At 42.6% G+C, this 24,357-nt stretch overlaps 1 protein-coding gene across 3 annotated transcripts in view; it reads left to right on the top strand.

Moving 5' to 3' along the window:
• TMTC1 (transmembrane O-mannosyltransferase targeting cadherins 1) overlaps positions 1 to 24,357 on the top strand; it is a 150,009-nt gene that overhangs the window by 15,548 nt on the left and 110,104 nt on the right. For all 3 annotated transcript variants that reach the window (XM_065841836.2, XM_065841827.2, XM_071817312.1), the window contains exons 3-5: positions 129 to 202; positions 1,743 to 1,919; positions 3,880 to 4,080. In XM_065841836.2, the coding sequence (XP_065697908.2) occupies positions 129 to 202; positions 1,743 to 1,919; positions 3,880 to 4,080 (452 nt within the window). The remainder of the gene's footprint in view (positions 1 to 128; positions 203 to 1,742; positions 1,920 to 3,879; positions 4,081 to 24,357) is intronic.

Raw genomic sequence — 24,357 nt, forward strand, 5'->3', positions numbered from 1 at the left:
TTCAGTATGCTGAGAGAGGGTGATGCTGAAAGATAAAAAGCTTATAACAGTACCACCCGAAATGGCCACTGAATGCTCATGCCTTATATATTTGTGCTTTTACACCTGTGTGTCTCTTTTCCTTTTAGGTAACAGGTATAGTAGGCAGAGCGGATGTCCTGGCCTGTCTACTCTTTCTGTTGGCTTTTCTCTCCTATAATAGGTATGGATCCTTGCTATCAGTTGTGATAATATGATGTGATGCTCTGGCTTGAGGAGGGGGCAAAGGGGAAACCTGTCAGTTTTTGGTTGTTGCTGGCACTGGTACTTTCCCCAGCAGTGTCCTGGCTCTGCTTCCAGCTACAGTGCCAAATAACTGACAACAAATAAACATAAAAACAGAAGTAAACATTTAAAGCCCCCTCTTAAGGCTGAGAGAGTTGGGGTTGTTCAGCCTGGAGAAGAGAAGGCTCTGGGGAGATCTTACTGTGGCCTTTCAGTACTTAAAAATGGGCCTGTAAGAAAGCCGGGGACAGACTTTTTAGCAGGGCGTGTCGCAATAGGACAAGGGATAATGGCTTTAAATTAAAGAATGGAGATTCAGGCTAGACATGAGGAAGAAATTTTTTTACAATGAGGGTGGTGAAACACCGGCCCAGGTTGCCCAGAGAGATGGTAGATGCCCCATCCCTGGAGACATTCAAGGCTGAGTTGGATGGGGCTCTGAGCAACCTGATCTAGTTGAAGATGTCCCTGCTCATGGCAGGGGGTTGGACTGGATGGCCTTTGAAGATCCCTTCCAATGCAAACTATTTTATGATTCCATTGACATTACCGCTGATCATACTCTAGAGGAGGGCTTGTAGAGCTAAAAATTCTAAAAAAATGCTTTTGATGGAAGGCAAATTGTCTCTATGTAGAGTGGAGAACAGACACATGCCTGCCTTTAAAATACGTGCTGTGACTGTGAGACTCAAATACCAAGTCTGTGAGAGTTAAGGATTGCATCTAGACTGTTAGTCATTCTTTTCAGATGAAAACTTGGCACTGTTTGCTGAATTGTGTCCTAAAACTGTAACTGAACAAGTGTAGATAAGAAATAGCTTTACTTGGATGGGGTTTCTGTCCCTTTCGCATTGTTGTTTCATTTACAAATAGCACTGCGTCACCATCATGGCAACGTGGAAAAACTGCTTATGTCCCTCTTGGATTGTTAGCTATAAATCTGCAATGCTGTTTTAGTCACAAGGTTTCAAAGGTGTAAAATGGGTACTGACTTTGCAGGGATCAGCTTGTTTGATTTTGGTTCTTCCTTGCCTCACTCCCTCTTGTCCCTGCCCAGTCTATTAATGATTAGGACACATCTTTAACCCAGGGGAGTGTGGGTGGAATGAAGGAATTTTTGCTTGCACGGTGCGTTTTGTCACATAAGGAAAAATAAGCATGTGTGTTCTAGATGATGGAAAGCAGGTGTTTTCCTGCCCTTTCTGTCATTGTACTTACTCTGCCTTCCTCTGACTGTTTTAAATCCATTTGTCTTTTCCCTTCCTCTGCTCAAATTCGTGGTGCACCTCTCAATATTTGTATCATCCCTTCCTGTGTCTAAGCCTCTCTTCATTTATCAGTGAACAGTGTAGATTGTTTGTGTTACTTATTACCAGGATCTTAAGAAATTAAGGAAAAGTGCCTCAATATTTGTGTGAATGTAGTAAATATGAAAAGAACAGAAAAGTTAAAGTATTTATGTCAAATCTGTTTTTCAGGAGTGTGGATCAGCTTTATGTTGGGGAACATTTCCCTCCCACTTCCTCCCCATTCTTTTTGCTGCTTAGTTTATTCCTTGGGACGTGTGCAATGCTGGTGAAAGAAACTGGAGTCACTGTGTTTGGTGTGTGCTTGGTTTATGACTTCTTTTCCCTATCCTGCAATGGACTCAAACTGTAAGTAACTCGCTAGACTTGCTGTGCTTTTCAAGTGTTGCCACCTGTGTGTGCAAAATATATATTATTATATACAGCACTGTGGGAGATGGACTTGCCCTGCTGAATCAGATGGCACATATTAGACAAATTTAGAAGGCACCAAAATTTCATTCTATATTTTTTGTTGTTGCTTTTACTCTGTTGCTGCCTGGTAACTTTTGCTGGGTAAATAGACCAGATGTGAAGAACTGTTCTCTACAATGCTCAATTCACTCTGGCGAGACTAGTATTTATTTTCTTCTGTGGGGCTTCTGACTGAAGCATCAACATCTTAAAATTTCTCTGGCCTAGCTCCTTCCACTTGCAGCATCTGCTTGATTATTCAGTCATAATGGCATGGGTTGTAGAAATATCATATGAGGTTTAGTAGCAAGATCAGGTTTGATCCTTTCTGTCCTTACAGGATGAAAAAAAGAGGGAAAATACCCAGCCATTTCTGGAATGATTTGAATAATTAGCAGCTCTCAGCAGTCACCAGAGAAAAATCAAATACTTTGAAGTTTGTATCCCTCACCCACTTCGTGTCACAAATAACTAAGCTATTCTGTATCCCCATTAAAAGTTAGAAGTCTTTTGTTTGATAGAAGCTGTCTTTTATCCATTTCTCTCTCAAATCATACCTGGTGTAGATCTCTGTTGACAAGGGAGTGAAGGTAAGAGCTGACTGCCACTGAGAATGGGAGGTCCGCTCCTGCCAGCACTTCTAGTGTTCCCACTGGTGCTGTCCCACAGGTGCTGGAGCCTGTCACACCACTGCCTGGGCTAGTCTATCTGTGTTATAAAAAAGGACACTGAATTTGTGTTTCTGCAGTAGTAAATTAAATCAATTCCCAGAAGGATTCAGAGAGCGCCAGAGCTGGCACAGTGTGAGAGCACCAAACACAGGGAGAAGCGGGACTTCCCTTTTTCAGGAGCATCGTGGCGTCCCTCCTGTTTCAGCCCTTCCTCTAGGTCCTTATGGGGGGTGGACCAGGTTTCAGGCCCACCTACCCTCCCTCTGGCCCTTCTATCAGCAATCGCAATCAGAGGGCAGGTATGATGGGTCAGCAAAGGGTTCCTCCTATTTTGACCGGATAAATATCATAACGGTGTATCTGGTGGGCAAGTAGCCAGCGAGGAGTTTTCTGGGGACTGACAGCCTGCCTGTTAACACTTGCACTTACTCCCTGCCAGGTGTGTTCCAGGAGCTGCCTGACTAAAAGTAACACAAGTTAATTAACTGGGGGGAAAATCTGTGCCCTGCTCCTTCTCCCTCCCCTCAGTCTCACATTGCAGGGGCCTTATCAGGTTATTTCTTTGCTTCAGTGGCATCCAGTTGCCCAGATGTGGCAGTTATTTAGCTTGCAGGAATGAAGCTCTGTAGTCCAGAGGTGCTGTATTTTCAGATTTGCTCTGGTTGCAGGTATTGTGCACTTTTTTGTCTCTTTGTGATGCTCAGGATTTTATGACCGTATCTGACTTTTTTAGAGGGAGGCAGAAAACCAGCAGCCTTCTACATGCTGCTGCAACTCATCTCCTCCTGCTCCTTCTTCCAGCCTGTACAGATTTGTTTTCTGTTTCAATGAGGCAGAACACCAATTATTTTCTGCAGAAAAAAATAGGAATGGCACCATATTCTTCCTCACAGTGCTTCCCATCTTACCAGAGGTCCAGAGAACAGCTTGATACAGGAGCACTCATCTTCTGTTGCTGCAGGATCTCTTCCTCTAGATCTAGTTAGGAATTAATAAACCCTGTCCTCCCAACACACAAAGATTGTATTTTGGATTAAATAAAATGTCATCTGTTGTAGTTATATGCCATGTTGTGCTGTTTTTGTAGTGTTCAACCTTTCGATAGGTAAGCATGGAAAATAAAAATCCTTATTTCCTTTTCCCATCTCCCCTCCTTTTTTCCTATTCTCTGCATGCATAATCAGGAGAAATGGAGGGATCCACCAGAGACCTGCCCGGCATCCTGTGGCTTCTTCCTCGCTGCAGGTCCCTCCATCGGGCCGGGAGAACGGGAAGCATCGCTTCACTCACCGGGGCACCTGGAGCTCCTGCCACCCAGCATCACCCGAGGAACAGCGGAGCGGTGGCCTTTCTGTGCCCAGCAAAGCCATGTGGGCCATTCGGAGGTACTGCCGGCTGCTTGCTGCTCTTGTTGTGGTTTAGTTTGCAGCTGAGCCTACCTTAAAATGTGAAGTCACTTTGTTTTAGTAGTTTTTTTTCCTGTAATTTTTATTAACGCTATTGGAGAAGGAAGAGAGGAAAAGGTGGGAGGAGGGTCAAGGGAAGAAAGAGGAAGAAGAAATCAAAAAGTGCATTTCTTCTGCTTGGGAAGAGGAGACTATCTGAGGACTATCCATGTCCTGAGACTTTCTATCCTAATCTGATATTGGTAGGCGATGCTCTCTTTTCGAGCTTCTCCACAGAGAAAGCCAGAACTGTAATGCTAGTTTGAATGGGAGGCGGGGGAATATGTGCACGTGTACAATAATGCCTGTAGTGAAGTGAGTGCAGTGTGAGCAGGGTATTATGTGATACTGCTATATGGATATACATGTCTGTGGGTATAATTTCTGCACATGGGTGTATGTACACATGGATATGTGAGTGTATGCATGTTTATGTAAATATATGAAAGCAGAGGTGATGCTCACTTTTGCTTTATGCTTAAGGATGTACATATAAAGGTGAGAGATGGGCTCAGGCGTTAACAGAAGGATTTTCACCAGTCGTGTCCAGCAGTTCTCAGCATGTTAATTGTGCACCTTGCTGAGGAAGAAGGGCCCTCCCTGTGACTCGGGGCCACACTCTGGCACAGGACCACCACTTGATGCCTGTATTCCTGTGAGACAACACTGAGTTAGTAAGTGTGACTCAGCAGCCAGGCCATGGATCCACGCCAGAGTGTGGGGTTTTTTTCTTTTTAACCTTGGCCTTTGTACAATTTCCCTGGTAGCCCTTGCCCAGCTTGCCCTTTATTGCCAACTTTTGTTTTAACTACGAAATGGTCACAGTATGTTCTAATTTGGAGACCTGTAATAATGATTTCCCCTACACTGCCTATTCCTTGGGGAAAAAGTGTTGTGTTCCTTAAATAGATCAGGAATTACCTGCTGCAGTTCTCTGATCATTTAACAGCTGGCACCTGAATGGGCCCCATGCAGCACTCCTGAAACGTAGGAAAAAGAGTGGTTTATTGCCACATAACACCACTCATTACTTAGTTCAGTAGGAGCTATTTGCATGTTATGTGTGTGTGTTTTTGTGTTGTGTTTTCTTTTAATTATTATTTTTATTTTTTTTTAGTGATCTTTTTGTTGCATCAGTATTGATGGCATATAGGTGTTACATGAGATCTGTACCTTCTCGGGTCACAGAGTCTGTTTCCTCTACTTCTAGTTTAGGTGGTTCAACCTACTTGAGAGCTTCTGCTCTGCAGGTGTTTTATCTGGTTGGTCTGACCTGGGGATGCTTGAGGTTTTGGTTTTGTTTTTAGCAAAGAGAGAAATGGGTTTGGTCATGTTGCCTCTCTGTGTGGGAAACTGTGACGCAAAAATGGTAAGGAAGTTAAGACTTTTTAGAAGGGATAAGCACTTGCTACTCCAGCACGGAGACTCTTCTGGCTGTTGGGAACAACTTCTGAAATTGTTTATTTGACTTTATTTCTTCTCCTGTATCCCCAAATGGCAGAGCAATTAGAAAGCATGGGTGACCCCAGTTCCTTCTGACATGCCAGGCCAGAACAAGATGTCCAAAACCCTTGTTTAACATCTTGCCTCTGAAGTTTAGGGACCTGGTGGGGAGGAATAACCTGAGCACAGATGCTGGTGCCGTGGCTGTTCCTGGCCCTCGCTCTCTCCACTTTTCTTTCTCTGCTTTTGTTCTCTTTGATACTTGGTTTTGTTTCTGCTTTCCCTGATGGTTACTGTGACCCTGATGGATACTGTGACAGAGGCTATCAATATAAAAATGTCTCCTGTCTTAGGACAGGGGGTAATGGGTTCAAACTGGAACACAAGAGGTTCCGCTTAAATTTGAGAAGAAACTTCTTCTCAGTAAGGATAACAGAGCACTGGAACAGGCTGCCCAGGGGGGTTGTGGAGTCTCCTACTCTGGAGACATTCAAAACCCACCTGAATGCCTTCCTGTGTAACCTCATCTAGGTGTTCCTGCTCCAGCAGGGGGGATTGGACTAGATGATCTTTCGAGGTCCCTTCCAATCCCTAACATTCTGTGATTCCTTTACCCCTGCTTCTTTCTTTCCGCCTACTGCTCCTTTCCCCCCACTCCTTTGCTTTATACTTACTGCAGACACCCTCCCTCTGCCACCGCTTTTGGGAACCTCCTTTCCTTACACCGAGGTGGAAGCCTCTGGTTTTCCAGCCTCTGCAGGGGAGGCTGCAGAAGTTGTGTTGGAGAGACCACGCACGTGGGATGGCTTCAGAGGGAGCTCGTCCGCGCTGCTGCCAGCTGGCGCTGCTTTTCAGCAGCTGCCTCTCGGGGTGTTGTGAAGCATTTCTGCACGTGGCAAATTAAGCTTTGCATGTACAGAGCTGCTTTCTTTTTCAAAAGGGGCTCTCGTGGTGTAAGCTGCTCAGCTCCTCTTTTCCAGTGACTGGCTGCATGCGACGCACTTGCAAGAACCTGTTGTGTGATGTCTGTGTTGGATGCCCAAGTAGAGCTGGCTTGATTCCAGGGACTGAGCGGGAAGCTTGCTGCTGCACACATGTGTCAGGGTTGTGCCTGAAAGCCTTGGGGGAGACAGCCTGGGATGCTGCTTTGAATGAAACTTCTCTAAAATGCCAGTGGCAACCTTTTCTGCTAGTTTTTCCCTTGCTCTGAATTCCTTTTTCCTCTGAAGGCAGGATAAGGCTGAGTAATTTCATTTTCCGTGAAATGACGGTCTCATAGAGCCTGGGCAATTTGACTACTGCCTACTTGTCTAATGTCAGTGTTTACTAGTCAGTATAGAAAAAAAAGTGCTGCTACAGTATTTGCAATTTTAAGAGATCTTCTTAGTTCTCAGCCACATGGAGCATGCTTGCGATTGTATGGAACAGCAAAGTTAAATTGCAACTCACTGACTCTCAAAATGACGTTCACATCACCTGGAGGTTTGTGGCCACTGCCTGATCATATGGCTGCAGTCTTACCTGTACTCCCAATTGCCTACTCCTCACAGGACAGGTTGTCTTTCTCCAGTGCTATAGGCATATTATATGATATGAAGTAGGAAGCACTCAAGGCAATTGGTCTATTGAAATACAGTCCATACTGAAAAAAAAAAAAAAAAAAGAGTAAATCCTTGCTGAAGCTGAAAAAAAAAATAGAAGAAAAAAGATGAAGTTGCTGTCAAATATACAAAATCAATTACACAATTCCTCCTGTGTAAATGATGTTTCTCTGACTTGTGTAGATCTTCTATGGCAAAATCGAGGGGAAAAGGCTTTCAATATTTCAAAAATTCCAGAGTTGGAGGGCGGATTTGGCATAGTGAGGTAGCTTCAGGTGCCTTATCTAGTGCACCAGGTTGCTAGTTGTAAGGTCTTCATTAGAACAAAGTAGTTGTGCACTGCTTAATCTGTACTTTTAAGTACTTGTAACGTGGTCAATTAGGTTTCTATTTAATAATAATTTATTATGTGTCTTGCTACTAGAGCTAACTGAAAAATGCAGGAGAATGTGATGGAGGAGTAAAGGGAATCAGTCTAATTAGCAGTAACTGCAGCTAGTTATGTAAGTTCTTGGTGCAGAGAGGTGTTTGTTTTTTATTGTCACTTGCTCTTCAGCTATCTAGTGTTGTGTGGGTTGCTGGCCCAGGTGCCTTCAGGATTTAGTCTGCATGAAATCGTGGGTTTTATCACTGTGGATTATTGCAATTTTGGGAGATACTGGCATATACTACTGAAACGAGGTAACTACGACCTCTTATGAGTTTGATCCATCAACTTGAGCTTTAGGACAGGCTTGTTTAATGCTGTCTTCTTCCATGTAAATAAACTGTTGCATTATTTCTCTTTCCTTTCCCTCTTTCCTTTCCCTCTTTCCTTTCCCTCTTTCCTTTCCCTCTTTCCTTTCCCTCTTTCCTTTCCCTCTTTCCTTTCCCTCTTTCCTTTCCCTCTTTCCTTTCCCTCTGGGTTTTTACTCTGTGTGTGTGTTGTTTGTTTGTTTGCTTTTTCTTTTCTTTTTTTTTTTCTTTTTTCCCAAGTGACATAATGAGTGAAGAACTTGCAGGTGTGCTTGGAGCTGTGCCCAGTGGTGTCACTTTAAATGTCTTGTGTATGTGCAAAAGAGACTGAGGGAGCTCACTGCTTGTTAACACTGTGGGATCCAGGCACAAAACCACATTGATCCAAAATTCAATGAAATCCTGAAGGCTATAGCAGGGCTAAATGTGATCTGATGACTAAACCTGGAGCAATGTTGTTTCCTTTTGCAGCAGCAGGGGAAGGAAAATGGAAAGGCTCTGCAGAATGTGGTGCATTCCAGGGATGGCTGTGCTGGCCCAAAGGTTGATATACTATGAGGAAAAGTATGTTGAGGTCATAATGTATCTTCCCTGTGCCTCTGCACAGCATGCCTGGCCAGTGTTTGAGCTGAAACAGATGCCGTTCTCCAACATGAAGAATGGAGAGAGAGGGGAGGAAAAGCTTCAGTAGACATAGCATGCGTCTACATAGTAATTGCTTGGTGTTGATTTGGCTTTTTCTCACTAGGTGCTTCTATTTCCAATTCTTGTGTAGCAATGATTTTTTTTTTTCCTAAAAAACTAATTTGACAGTATAGCACATTTCTGCTTCAACATAAAATTCCTGTTCAAAAAGCAGAAGTCTCAGCTGCATTTCTAATGCTTCCCCTTGCCACACAGTGTAATGCTACTTCCTAAATTCGTAACAAATATAGGCAGAATAGTGTGACCAGTTTCCCAGAGATGGGGTTTCACGTGTGCAACCTTTATACCTTTTCTTGAATTTGTTAGATGGAGTTTTGTAGGAGGGTGTGGCTCAGAATAGGAAACTGCCTGAGTTATTGAAGTGTGAGGAAGACGCTTTCTGTTCGATTTGGTAAAACTTTCTTTAATAAGTTGTTCTTAGTTGCACTCATATACCCTGAAGGTCAGTGGTGGTCGTGTTCACACACAAAGCACAGCAGTGGAAAGCACTACGTGTTTCTGAGAGCACACTAAGGTAACTGTTATTACAACTCTTTTGGTCAGGGTCAAACCTACCACAGAAGAAACACCTTGATACTTGTTGCTGGCCTAAGAGGTCCTTGCTGTGCAACAGCAAAATAGCGAGGGAAGGATGTAGAGCTTTGCAAACACCACAGTAATTGTTAGTGCAGAAATTCCAGGACAGTGGCCTGGTTTGGGATTCAGTGTGTGGTGAAAAAGGTCTGGGAGTCCAGCAGTCAGAATGATTTTCTTCTGTAGGGAAGCAAAATGAGTAACCCGGAGCATTAAGCAAGGGAACCAGCCTGGGCTTTTACTTCCTCTCTCATTGGTGATCTCTTGAGGGTTGTGAGGTTTTGGAAATACAGGAGCAAGATTCTAGTCTGTGGTGCTCTGAGCAAAGGCTGATGTTGGATTGCCTCTGTGTGAAAGGAGAGAAAACAAGGGTTGAATTGTTGCTGGCTATAGGCTGTGATTTTTTTATTTTTTTTTTTTAAGGAATTGATGTTTAACATTGAACTGAGAATACAACAATACAATTTCATCCCAAAAGACAAGTAGGGCCCTGAGTCCCAAGGTCCAGGAAAGCATAGTGTATGCTGAAAGATGACAGATTAGTTAAGTGTCATTGTTGTCCTGGTCACTGTGGGATGCTTCTTCTATGGTGTTGTGAGCTTTTTCTAATCGTAGCAGGTTTGCTAAGCCTCTGCCATTCATGCTATTTAGTAAGCTTAAGTAATGAATGAAGTTTGGCCCCCTTTGGGGAGGTGTATTGCAGAGGTGGATTTGGCCTGTGGTTTACTCTTCTCTGAACTCAGTTCTTTAGACCATCTTTCCATTGTGAGTCGGAGCAATAGCTGTAGCTACTGCTGTGTCTGTGTCCTGTCTTTTTAGGAAATGTTTGCTAGCAACAATACATGAATCTCCTTCTTTGCCTGCAGTCAATGATGATATTTATTGTCAGGCTCAGACAGTACCTGAAGCCACCAGAAGATTCTGCTAGAGCCTAGAAAGACACGAGGTGGGTGCCCCTATGCTTAAAGCCTTTGATTCAGCCAAGGATTTACGTGCTCTGGCCTCTGACTATCTTCAAGAGAACCCTTGTGTAATCTTGGGAAAATAATTACATTTCTCTGTTCCTATGGTGTGTGCTGGAAGATGAGGCACAGTAACGCGTGGTTCTCTTCCACCTCCATTTGTGCGAAGCGGTTGTTGTTTTAGGACTCCTCCCAAAAAAAGCCAAGCACTATCTTTCTTCTGCGTGCTTGTGGCATTATGTGTCTTAATCTTTGAAATCTGCAAGTGCTGTTTCAGTACAAGTAACTGAACTCTTTGCTTGATAACTAAAGTTTATTTAAAACCAGCACCACTTTGGTATGGTGATGACTAATGTTGCATGCACACACAAAACCGCATGTTTAGACATCATTAGGCTGCAAAATTATGCACTCACCAAGCAAGAAAGGCTTGATTTAATTTTGACCCTGTTGCGTGTTTATATCATGACAGTCTTTAATTACACTATCACATACCATTTTTATCCGCATGATCCCTGCCCTATTTATTGCTCAGAATGGATGGTGCTCACTTAATGAGCAACTATTCAATATTTTGTTTCTTCCTTGTCCAGAGCATGGCCCAATGCCCTATTTACTTCACGTTATTCAAGTCCTGCTCTGAGACAGATTAACAACTTCTCGATAATTTCTCTGTGTACAAACTACCAAGTGCTGGTATTTCCTCACAGTTTGTTGCTTCAGTCTGTAATCTTTTAAAGTACTTTTGGCATAGCTTCTGGATGTGTAATTTCCTTGCTTTTCAAAACGAGTAAAGCGAATAGCCAGAAATTTTGCAGTGGGGAAGCACATGGGTGTGAACAGTTGGACTGAAACCTTTGAATCTACATCATTGGCATCGGCTGCATGAGGAAGCAGACTAGCTGGTGGCAGCAGTAGATTGTGCTCTATAGGAGTCAGCATGAAGAGATGTGGAGCTTTTCTCCTTAGGTATTTGCTGGCTGGGGAGGCACAATGACATGATGTTCCCTTCCTGACTCAGAGAGGAATAAACCCTGGGTTGTCAGTTCCTTCTGGCAGCCCCTTCCTTCCTCTCTCCGCAGTTTGTTGTCCTGCCTTGTCTACTCCAGCCTGCCCTCACCTCTTTGCTTGCTTGCTTCTCCTTAGCTATTTAATTGTTTCAAATCTTTGCCTTTTGAATCTTGTTGCTTTCCTCAAAAGCTGTTGTGACTAATTACCTCTCCCAGGGTCCCTCCCATACTCTTATCCCCAAAGTCCTTGCCCAGCCAATTCAATGGCCCCCACTTATGTCCTTGTACTGCATATCGCATCCTCCACGCGGTCCCCACTACTCCCATCTTTCAGATTCAACCTTCTGATGTGGGAGCTTTGCCCAGCCAGGGGGCAAGGCCCCTCTGGGGTTTTCCGGCTCTCAGCAAAGCCTGGTTTCTTTTTGATCTCTTTTCTCCAGCTTTGGGGGTTCAGCTCTCCTCCACCCTGTACATAATTCAGGAGTTCTCCCTGGGTTTGGGCAGGGAAGCCAGGCAAAAGCCAGAAGCCTGCTCTGCTCTGGTGGTCAGGGTGGTGCAGCACCACAATTACTTGCACTCTTGCCTTAATTTGTACATGGAAAAGCAGACATTTCTGCATGCACTTGTTTGAATAAAAGGGGCTGGGTTTTACATTTGACTTCCTTCGTTGAATCATTTTAGCTGCCCTTCTGGATAGCGCATCTTGTACTGTGATACAGAAAAACAACCCTCTCCCTCTTCTTAAATCCTTCTGAGGAGGAAGTGGAAAGTAAACAATATCCCTGGACTGTTAACATGTGACAGTATCAAGAGGCCCTGTTTGTTTCAGTAAACAGCAAATAAACTTATGTACTTTGGCTTCATGTACATTTAATGTCAGAAAAGGCCAAGACTGAGTCTGATTATATTTTTCTTAGCTGATGACTTAACATGTTTTAGCTACTTTTTTTTCTTGTGGGGGGGAGACTTTTTAGTCTTTTAAAGATCCTTTAGACTTTGATTTAGTTCATAAAAATCCATTTTTATGAATTCGTAAGTGGAAACTGTGCCTGGGATGAAGAACCACACTGCAAAAAAACAATCAGGAGGAAAAGTTAATGAATGTGGTTGGTTTTTTTTCTTCTTTTCTTCTCCTTCCCCATCTTTTGAAAGATGCTGATGACTTATTCATTCATGTGCAGAGGGAGTGTTGTGTTTTGTTTTTTTAAGTTTTTTTTTTTCTCTCATTAATGGGAGTTGCATTTAAGCCCTGCAGTTGCAGTCACTTCATTGCACGTCGTCGGCCTCTTCTGTTGCCTGTGTTGCTAATTGGAAATCCCCAATTTGTAGGTGCAGTCTGTGTGTCCCAGAGCTGACTCACAGAAGACTCTGTTCATTCCCTTTGCTTCACAGGACTGCCTTTCTATTCACAGTTCATGGCAGTCTCATTAAACCCCTGTTTGAAATAGCATTGTGCCTGTGTTCATTGGCTTTGTCTGAAAACCCTGTAAACCAGTGTCAAGGAATTAACAGCATCTGAGAAACAGAAAAACTCTAATGGCTTGCCAGGTCATTTTCCTTGCAGTAAATCTGGGTTAGTTTGACACAGAATGTTATTTCAGTCACCCAGAAAATATAAAAACCAAACCACAACACCTGAAGATAGATGATACCTGGATTATTGCAGGTATTTCCCCGGAGCTAATCTAACGGAACAATTTCTTACATCTTTGATTTCCAGGCACATTTTTGCACATCGAGCAGAAACTTTCAGGCTGTTCTCAGGAGTGAAGGGTTCAGCTGTAACTGCCTACCTCATTAAGGATTGATGCTTTCTGAGCTGGTCCGTGTCTCTCCTCTGTGAACCTGGTAATCACAGCATGTATTAAGTGAAGGACAGCACAATGTCAGGACCAAGTTACGTGGCTTTAGGTTTTCACAGACTGATACAAGCAATCATTTGCTCAAGACCATGAGGACACCTGTCTCATCAAATGCAACTTGAGGTGGATGGTTCCAGTTGTGTGATGAGTGTTACTTTGATTAAAAAAAAAAATAGTGAGGTATTATTATAGCTGGTGAGATTTAATAGTGGGTTTAAAAAGACAAAATCTGTTAGCATGTTTAAAGCTTCTCCCATCCTCCCAGTATGCTTTCCAAGACAAATAGATTCTTCCCTGGCTAGAAACTTAATCTTCAACTTAATCTAAAGAAGAGCAGTAGTAAATCCATTTTCACGTCTCTAATTCAGTTATCCCAATATTCTTTTCCAACTAGTGCATTAAAAACCTTAATCCTCTACTTGGCTTGGAAATGCTGGAACGCACTTTTCTCTCCCAACTGCAGGGGAGTCGCTGTTCTTTTAAGCAATTTCCAGAACGTGAACGTCCAGGAAGCTGCAGCACAGAAGGGACCCTTGTAAATGCATATTCCACATTCCCAAACATCCATGCTGACGTTCAGGTACTGGCTGAAGTGAGTTTTGAAAGACAAGGTTTGCGCTTGGATTGCTGCTATTGAGGTGTTTGCTTTCCAGGTCTGACAGGCCTTGCAGCACCTGGCCATGCTCTGCTTTGCCTTCTGAGTTCTCATTACCTGCTGCAACTGGTCATGGGGCGGCTTAAATGAAAATCTTCCACTGAAACATGTTGTGGTTTTTGTTGTTCTACTTTTTTTAACCTCCTTTCTTAAAGTTAGGTTTGGTTGTCTTAAGAGAGTATCATTCTTTTGCCTTGTTTAAAGCTTTGTTTGGCAGTGTATTTGCTGTGGGTCCTTTGTTCAGGCCGGGGGCTGGATGTCCGCTCAGGTATCTCATTTTTTGACCTATGAATCCCTCGTTTTTGCAAATCATCTGTAGAGTAAGGAAATATTAAGCATGAAATTTGTACTTTGAAACCAGCTATGATGGCACTTTGCTTGTACTGGTACAGAAACTATGGAATAAAACACAGCTCATTTTAATCTGTGAAAGATGCCAGCAAACCTGCTGGGTGTTCATTTTAGAAGGGAAAATTGGAAGGAAAAACCATCTTTTCTCTGTTTTCCATGGAGACAAGGACTTTATTGATTGTTCAAAATAAAACTCAGGGAAAGAGTAATTATCAGTCAGGGGTGGGAGAGAGAACATTCCGTTTCTTTTGCTCCCAAAAAATGCGGTTTTATCTGACCATACAACACTGTTACATGTATCATTCTTGCAAGACCATGTTTGGATATTTCTGCAGAGGCAAAGCCGCTGTGAGATGGTGGGCTTGGGTACTCTTGCAATATTTTGATCTTGCTTTATTTAATTGCATTTACCATAATTTCTGCCTAATCTCATGACAGCAGCTTGAATCACTGCTGTGTCTGTGGGTTATCTGTAAATGTTTGGAGCAGAGATGTTTCTTTTGTATTTTGGTAGTATGCTCAATTAATTTGTTGTTGTTCTTTTCCCTCTTTGCCCCCATTCTCTCCAGTGTCAATTATGTCATGCATTTATTTCAGATGGTGAATTGCTTAGACTATAAATCTTTTTGGTACAAGCATCAGGAATATTCATCTTGAGAAAGCTGTCACCTAGTCTGTGCTTTCAATGGCTGCTAATGCTGGTCTTACTAATCTGTCCATTATAGATCAGCATTCCTTTGCTGATCTTGGCTGATGTACTGTGGATTCACTATCATGACCCTGCTTATGATCCTGAGTGGTATCTCCATCAGGGAATTACTCAGTATGGGAAACCAAATTCCTTCATTTGTTGCCCGTATAAACTTTTGGAGATGATGGACAACTTTCCAGCCAGAAATGTAGTTGGTCTAGTACTTTACAAGAATATGAATATAGGAACTTCTGCATCATACTTCTTCAGGAAAAAAAAATATATATAACTCTTTTACTTAATATTAGGATTGGTCTGTCGAGCTCATATCAGTATATTCAACACAACAGAAGAACATTGTGGGAATACCATATCAAACCACTGGTTCATCTGGCTCTAGTATCTGTTTTCTGACTGTGGTCATTACTGGATGCTTACAGAGAAGAAAAGAATGGGAATGGGGCCAGTATTTGGTTATCTTTTCTCACAGTGCATGCTGAATGTGTGCCATTCAGTGATGTGGTCTATGGATTTGGATGCTTTATCTGGAGCACTGTGTTTAAGACTCTCCATGGACCCTGTCTTCTGTGGAGTTGCCTAATTCTGTTTTTAGAGCCCTTCTCTCCTCTGACTTTGAGGACATCTTGTCGCAATGAGTTCTGTGACTTAGTTACACACTGTATGAAGAAATCTTGTTTGAAAACGGCTAATTTCATTGGGAGCTCTTTGACTTTGTGTGATAAGAAGTAGAAAGTAATTTATCTGGTTCACTGCCCCAAGCCCTTCATAATTTTATAGTATCTTTATATATTCTGCCTTTCCAAGGTGGAGAGCCCTGTCCTGTTGAATATCTCCTCACACAAAAGCGACTCCTTGTGTCCGATGAGCCTTATTACCCTTTCCTGTACTTATTAGATCTTTTGGAAACTGGGCAGAGGAAGGTGACATCTTGGAATAACATGTTGTACTCCAGATGCAGGGACACCTTGAATTTTTATTTAGTGTATTATTGCTTGTTGTTTATGTTCCATTTCTTTCTAAATGTGATAGATGCTTATGCTATTCCCAAGCTGTGTTTTCTGTGCTGATTTATGGCACCACCCTTGTTCTCTTTATTATTTATTATTTTGTTCTGACTGCAGTCTGTGTAAGTAGTTGAGATGTACAGTAAAAACATTAATAGAAAATCTGGGTGTATTGTAATGCTGTGTTTTGAATCCAGTGCGCTAGCTTTGGCTGAAGAGCATCCTGTGACTGGCCTGTTCCTGATTACAGGGGAAGGGCCGGAGCAAGATGCTGAATTTGGCTAAGGTGAGCCCGGCTGATTTCAGGGCCAGAGATGACACCATCAAACTCTGTAGCTGCTGTATCTGGGCCTAAGTTACCCAGATATAGGTTTACAATATATCCTCCCGTTCTTAACTGCTATTTGGAGATGAGTAATAGCTCCAAGTAACCTGGCTTGGGCAAAGCTCATGGGCTGCCCACAAGATTGAGTCCTTCTCATTGCTTTTTGTTGGCTTTAGCGGTTTTCTCTTCTCTTCTCTGTGGTATAGTTACAGTGCAAAGGGGCTGCAGCTGGTGTCTTAGCTGGTGTCCTCTCCATCTGAGTGTCTGTGGTCCACCAGCCAGGGAGATGTGTTACCTCTGCACCAAAGGGCAGAAAGTCTGAGCGTTTGCCTGAATTCACAAACAAAATCTATCATAAAGCAGAGACTTAATCCAGGATTTCCCAAATCTTAAGCAGCTCTACCTCAGCAAAAGTCTTCCTGGTTTTGCTGATAAATTGACCATTTCTCAGCTAAAATTTGCTGAAAAAATAGAGCCCCCTGTTCCTCTCCTTTTTCCTACAAGCCAAAAGCTTCAGCATTTGTTGTTTTCAAGTATGAAGATGTAAGCAGTGCAAGCCATGATAGCTGCTGTGCCAGGGTTTTCATGTCACTATTTGTTGCATTATTTACTTTGATCTGATTTGGCCTCTTGACTCCACCAAAAGTGCCTTTCAATGTGAATTAATTAAGAGAGCTGCATTTTCTTCTTTCAATTGCCTTTAAAAAAGAAAGGCTCCCAGATGGCATTAGGGAAGGAGAGAGGTGTTTTTCTCTCTGCACAAACCATGTTTTTGTCATAGACCAAAGGCTTTCTCTGCACTCCATTACACTTTGGGAGACTGCTGTTTTAATGGATAGAAGGTGCTTTCTCCCGGGAGTTTGGAAATGCCAGAACTCAATGAGAACCCCTCAGTGGCATCCCAGCACAAATGAGCAGCTTTCTAATAACGACGATGACTTTAATATTGCAGCTTCCTGTCTCAGCAGAGCACTCAGTTAATTATGAGGTGTGAATAAGGAATATGCTTCACAGTGTCTTGGCAATCTTCTGAGTTCACTGATCCGTAAACAAGATTATTCCCTAATAGTCCTTCATCTCTGCCATTATTACACAAGGATGTTCAACTTTAAATTAAATTAAAAATGATCATCTTTAAAGTTTGTTGAGCCACAGCTAATCTTTGGAGAGTGCTTCCAGGATTAACTATTTTTAAATTGCTTAGTTATTTGGAGAGGGGAGAATTTTTTTATTGTTCCTGCTGTGCCATTTTTATGAAGACCACATTGTAGCTGGGAAATGTGAATTAGACCTGGATTTCTTTCTTTTCCAAGTCCCCAATACTGTCAGGCAGCTGATGTTTTGCAGGGAGCTGCTTCATTAAGGTACATGGTGGTTTTTTAGTGCTCCTTCAGCTGCTGCCAACCAAGGAGCAAGGGACTAAATTTGGTTCCCAAATGCCAGCTGTCCGGCCCAGCTCTGTCACTGGCCCTCAGACAGTTTGTAGGAGATGGAAATGACACAGGCTATTGGCACAAAACTGTCACACGATTTGCAGTCTCTCAGGGTTGTGCAGAGCTACAACTCCTTGAAGACATTTTTACCATTACTAGGAGTGTCACTGTAAATTTTTAAGGTCAAGAGGGACCATTTATGACCATCTAATCTGAGCTGGAGCATGGTGCAAGAGACAGAGCTTCGTCTAAGAATTACTGTGTGAAGCCTGCATTTCTCTTTGAGCTGTGTCGCACATCTGTCAGCGAGGCAGTGCGGCCCTGACTTGACTTGATGTGATGGAGTATTTGAGGTATCCTTAGGTGGATGGCTGCAGTGATATGTGTGCCTACTTCTGGCCTGATTTATCGAATTTCAGCTTCCAAGCACTGCATCTCATTATGTCTTTTTTTCCGCTAGATTAAGCAGGGCTCTCCTAGCTGAAAGTTTTGTAGTCCGTGATAGTTGTTTTATCGTTCTTGCAGGCAGAGTGAAAGTCTGGGCTCCCTCTGGGTATGAATACCCAGCAGTTGCTGTTGTGATGCAGTTTATGTACTGGGATCTGAACAAGTCTCAGATTAGGTAGTTTAGGTCCTGCTAATAATAAGTCTGCAATGGCATAGAGATTGGAGTAAGTGAAGGAAGCTTTCTAAACCCTTGCCACTCTTCTTCTTTTTGGATTTTTTCCTGTGATTGTCATGCTAAACTGTTTCAAAGCAGTCAAATACAATTAATTTTTGCAGTGCAAAATTTACATATTGTAAAAGTCAGCACTTTGCTGAGTAAAACCAAGTAGATTAAAGAAAAATTAGTGTATCTTTGATAATAAATCCCTGTGGGGCAACGACGAGATCTTCCCATGTGTTTGTTGTGTTTCTAGTGCAACAGTGTTCCAATCTTAATTGGAAAATTAGTCATATGAGGAGGTGCACTCGATTCTGCATCTGCACACACAGATGACATTTGGATGGTGCGCTGCTCTTGATCTTACAAGCATTGCCATGGAATCCTCGGTGAACGCATGTGCTTAGAGTCTGGAGTTGAATTTTTGTCTGGAAGGGCTGTGAGTGAACACGGTCTTTTAGAAATGCTATGCTGAGCCCTTGTTCACAGTAGTAAAGTTTGAGTAAAGGAGACAGAGGAAATTTGGATAAATCATCTTTTTTAACAAAAGATTGTCCCTCACAATATAGTTCCTAGCAGGTTTTATATTGAATCTAGTTTTAGAAACAAGCAAAAACATAGACATATATCTTTATTTCGCACTCATCATGCTTTATAATTAGGAAGTATAATTTCTGCTGAAGTCTGTTCTCTGCACCTAGAGTGTGCAGGAAGCTCTCAGGAAAGCAGGTATGTCAGCTGTTGACGTACACTGATGGCACTTCATTGGTGAGATTTAATCAGATTAAAGCACAAAGTAATATGATTAATTTGGCTCTAGGGTCACTGTTCAAGAATACATAAGAGGGAACATCAGCATCATTCCTTTATACCAGCTGAGACTGTGACCAAGCTGGTGGACTACTCCATGGATGCAATTATCTTTTACATAACAGGTTTCATATTTTCACATTTCATTTTTTTAAGCATCTGTCATTACCTCTTCAGAAACCCCTTACAAATTAGAGGTGCATCTTGCATAACTGAAGAGCAATTATTGTTCCATTACTAGGTAATGAAGTGCACACTTGTATGGAAAGAATGATGACTCCAAATATGATAAAGTTCAGCAAGATTCCCAAGATAATTTCTAGAAGTGTTTTCTACCTTCAAAGCTTATATTTTAATAGATGGCAGATCTTATGTCTTGTATCTTCTTTAAAAAAATTTAAGGAAGAAAACACATATATGAGAGCCTGAAAAAGGGATCAAAGTCAAGAGAGATGTTTTGCATCATCATGAAAGGTGCCTCCCTGCCATGGCCCAGAGTTTGAAGTTACTGATTTTGATTTAGTGGGGTGGTTTGAAGTGTGCTCTGGTGTGTTATTGTCCCCCTGGTAATTCTGCCAGGACACGGAGGAGGCTTCTGGGGAGGCAGGAGTCCTGGGAATATGGCATGGTCATCACGCAAGTTAGATTTGAAGAAGACTTTAGTTTTCAACAGGATTAGGTTGCAGGGCTCTTGAGTGAGTCCAGATGGTGCTTCCAGGGCCTGCTTTTGAGATGTGGGATTCCCGGAGCAATCACTCGAAAGCGATAATGCTCTCTACCAATTAGGGCTCCCAAACACTGAAGTACTTGAGCAGGAAATTATTTTGAACGTTTAGTCCTCACGTTTAATGCCCTTTTGAGTAGAGCTTAGTGTGATGATCATGACCTGCTAATCCCCCTAGCAGAGTAACTGGGACACGTAATCATGATGATTACTGGGTCATTGCGACCAAACAGCTGGTGTCGATCACTGTTAGCTCTATTTGTGCTCGATACAGCTGAGGTTTCTGCATCTCTGGTATCCTTGTGACAAGACTCTGGCCCCTGCAAGCTTAGTGAATGGCTAACAGTGCAGATCTGACTGGCTCGCTAAGCCTGCCTGTGGGATTCTTCTCACCTTCTTAAACTTGGCTTGATGAATTTTAGAGCATTAATTTAAAAAGCTTTTTCCGATCTGTTAATGCTTATTTTCTTAAATAGCTTTTCTGATGGGAGTTGCTGTGGCTTTAGAAAGAAGAGAGGTATACTCTGTGATTCAGTAAAAGCCCAAAACCTGAATAAACCAATGCAATCCAGAAGATATTCTTCAGGTGATCACTTTTAAAAGTAATCTTCTTCGTTCTGTCAGAGGAACATCAAATGATAAGGACTACTCAGCTCATCAGACATAGTCCTCTGTTATCTAATCCACGTCATAGACTGGCTCAGTGCTGCCTCATGTCCAGTTGGATCGTCTCCATGGCTCTTCTTGGAAGGCTGCTCCACAGTCTGACAAGTTTGACTGGAAAGCTCTGTTTTCCCAGTCTAAATGCCTCAGTGGCCAATTTATGCCCACTTAACCCTTGCATTTGTGCATCTATTTTGGTCATCCTTCCTTTGTATGCCTGTGTGTTAAAGTGTAGATGCACAAAACTAAAAGGACTGTCAAGTGAGTTACAAAACTAGTGTTAAAGTGTGAGAATCCAGCAGCAACTCTTTTAAAAACATAACTGTTCCTGGAGACGCGACACAGAAATATTGCCATGGGTCATCACTAAATAAAGTAATAACCTTCTTTACTGGTGTTGTCTAGGCAAGCTTTGTATAGTGACAATGTCTGAGACTCTCCAGAGAAGCTGCCTTTGTGTTTGCCAAGGAGAAGGGTATGTTTAGACTGCTTGTTTTTTGTTTTTATTTATTTCCTTTGGTCAAGTGCCATGAAAATCTCAGCAGCTTCAGAAACTTATGCTTTTCATTCTGACTTGCAGCCATTTTGAGAAAGCACAGAACAAAAAACATCAGCAACTGCAAATGCGTGGGATAGAAAACATACCACGAGTATCCCCACAAAATATGTTTAAGGTCTCTTTATAGGAGAATGAAGCAGTAAAGAACCTCCTGCTTTATCTTGGCAACTTGCAAACAGGAAAAATAAAGTTGAGCTATTTTGGATAGTGGCTTGTGCTTATGCCATTTTTTACACAAGTACAAAACAATTCTAATTGAGCCGAGAACTGAAATGTAAACTGTACCTTAAACTTAAGTATCAACACTTTCACATCATGTTAGTCAAGAAGCTTGCTGCTTCTTGCTTTCTTCTGGACTCCCAGAGGCATTATAGTTGTCATTTTATCAGGCCTTTTGGAGACCTCAGCTCCCTTTTCATGAGCATGTTGGATAAGTTTCCTCTCCCATGCTGATGGGATGTTACTTGTCCATTGTGTCAGTCTGAATGATTGTGTTAAAGGGATGTAGCCTGTAAGCAAAGCTAATAGGAATCATAGTTTAAGAAGAGGATGATGGTCTTTCCTTCCTGGTAGTGTGCTTCCCAGAGGGATCTGTGTCATTTTTGCTGTCTCTGCTATGAATTTGCATCCACAAAGTCCCGTAACAAGAGTGCCTTTTACTGAGCAGGGGTGATTTGCTCACTTTTGGCCAGACAGCAAAAGGGCTGCTGGATCCCTAGGGGAAGGGTGGGCACTTCCATAATCTCTGTCTCCCTTGGAAGGTGTGTAGGCACAGTCATCCTCATGCCTGGCACAACCCCAGGGCTGACTGACCTTTCTTCAGCTGGTAGGTGAAGTTGGGGCTTTCCTTCACTGTGTCTGGCCTCTGGACACATCGGGCAATACTGTAGCATCTGTTTAGGTGACAACCAATGATAAGACAAGGGGCAGTGGCTAAAAACTGGAACAAAGGAGGTTCCATTTAAATTTGAGAAGAAACTTCTTCTCAGTGAGGGTGACAGAGCACTGGAACAGGCTGCCCAGGGGGGTTGTGGAGTCTCCTTCTCTGGAGACATTCAGAACCCGCCTGGACACATTCCTGTGTAACCTCATCTGGGTGTTCCTGCTCTGGCAGGGGGATTGGACTAGATGATCTTTCAAGGTCACTTCCAACCCCAAACATTCTGTGATTCTGTGATGGGATGTAGTTGAAGTTGCTGCTGAGAGAGGGAGAAGTCCTGTGTGGGCTGGGTTCTTCTGTGGAGCAACAGCTTCAGAAGAATGGTGTTCCAGCCCTGCACTAAGGAACACCGATCACTCAGCAATGGTACCAGCTCCTTTTTAGCTTAAAGGAAAAAAAGCTGGAGAGGAAATAACTTGGAGCTGCGTATATTAGTGGTCTGAAGTGTTTCTGGCTCAGAGGAAACAAAATAAACTTTCTGCATGAGCTTGGATGTGTGGTGCTCGGCTCCTTTGCCATCCTCTGGCGGCAGTGTGAGGTGAAGGCATTTGGCACCTTTCAGTATTGGCATCAGGAAGAGACTGAGGCTTCTTAACACCTCCCAGCAGTCGGGTAACTTTAATTTCCTGAGAGGAGAGGAAGGAATGTTGTCCTCCCTGCTCCCTGGCAGGCTTTGGGAGGTGAATTCTTTTGTTTTGGAAACAAATTTGATCTGAAAACATTCTTTTCCGTAACAAAAATAGACCGTGTGGTACAGTCTCTAAACCTGATGTGAAGGTGGAATGTTTCTGTCGTAAGGAGGTGCCTTTGGTGCCTGTCAGGCAGTAGATGGCTCCACACATGGATGCCATGCTATCTCCTCTGAGTAGCAGCCACAGTATCAGCTATGTACTGGGTTTCAAAGAGCTGGAAATGGACGAGCATGAGGGATTTCAGATTTCCTTTGTAGTCTTCTGTTTTTCTGGTTCAGTAAAGTCTTTTATATGGAGCTATTTATTTTAAGAAACAAAGCCTAAACGGCTCTGCTCCTCTGGTTCCTCTGCTCTCCTCCTGCTTCCATGCTGTCCTCGCTCTGGGTGGCTCAAATGGAGAGGATCTCTGCTCAGAACATGTACCTGCCTTTTGGATAGAGACCTGCCGCAGCCCGTGGTGAATTGCCATGTCTCCTGACCTCCTGCTTTTGGGTAATCGCTGCCGTTTTGCTGCTGAACTCGCAGCTTTTCAGGCTGTTCTTGCTGTCTGCAAAACAACTGATCAGTCACTGCCCCAAGAGTTTGCTTTTTGGTGATATTTTTAAGGGAAATAACAATTACAAAACCAGAAAATAACGTCTGATGTGAATGAGTACCCTTTATTTCACTTTCTAGCTCTGCCACATTGGTAGGAGATATTAATGGCTTTCCTAACCTTAGTTCACTCTGATGGAATGGTGTTTATGTATTATAAAGGAATTAATGTGTGCTGTTCAGTAGAAATTAAATTGTCACTTTCGTTCTACTTCTCTTTTGTCCACAAAGTTGTTGAGGAAATGGGTGTAAATTTATGGATTAGGTACCTGATGTAGGAAAATGTTCCCAGAAGACAGCAAGGAATTAGCACACGCAGGCCATGTTGCAAATTGCATTTAAATAGCTATTGCCTTCATTTTCCCACACTTGAGTGGGAAATCATGCTGCAGAGAGAAATAATGACTCTGTGACAAATCTTGAAAGAAGTACAGCTGAGGTGTCCTTACAATGAGATACGGATGGCGCGGATCGTGTATTTGGATGTGGCAACTGTGTAGGTGTGGTTAAAAGCAGAGAAGGACCAGGATTGAAAAAACGGGCTCTTAAATCTCCATCTTCAATCTCAACCCACCTGTTACTTCATAGTAGACTCATAATCTAGTAAAAGCACTGCTGAGAGATAAAATGCTGGGTCTTCCTCTTCCTCCCCCACCTCTCTGCCCTCCCAGCATCACCTCTGCCATCCTCTGCAGTGTTTTCTGTGAGATGGCTGGTGTGTTCTCAAATCCTTTTGTTGTGTTTTTTTGGCGGTGGTATTTTCCTTGCTGTGAAACAAAAGATCAAGCTTTACTCTCTTCTTGCTGTGTGAGTTTTAATTAATGTTTTTGCAAAGTGTGTTAAGATCCTTGGATAGCAGTGTGGTTTTGGCAGTGGTTCAGTCTCCTGGAGAAAAGCATATGCCTTAGAGTCTAGGAAAAACATAATCTAACAGGTTTCTGGCTAGAAATAGACAGGTTAAAAAAAAAAAAAGTTAGTGGGGTTTAAAAAACTGCTTTTCTTTGACTCCTGTGATTTGAAGCTCTAGTCTCATAATAGCATATTTTTTAATGTAGACGGGGTGTCTTTCTTCCTGGAGTTGGGAGTCATCCCTGTTGAAATCTTGGGAACAATGTTCATTTTGCAGTGTTTTTTCTCTGAAACAGTATTTCTTTACCCAGCCTTACCATTCACTTCTCTGTTCTTGGGATAGAAATTAAA

The sequence above is a fragment of the Patagioenas fasciata genome, chromosome 1, assembly GCF_037038585.1.
Source record: "Patagioenas fasciata isolate bPatFas1 chromosome 1, bPatFas1.hap1, whole genome shotgun sequence".
Classification (NCBI taxonomy): domain Eukaryota; kingdom Metazoa; phylum Chordata; class Aves; order Columbiformes; family Columbidae; genus Patagioenas; species Patagioenas fasciata.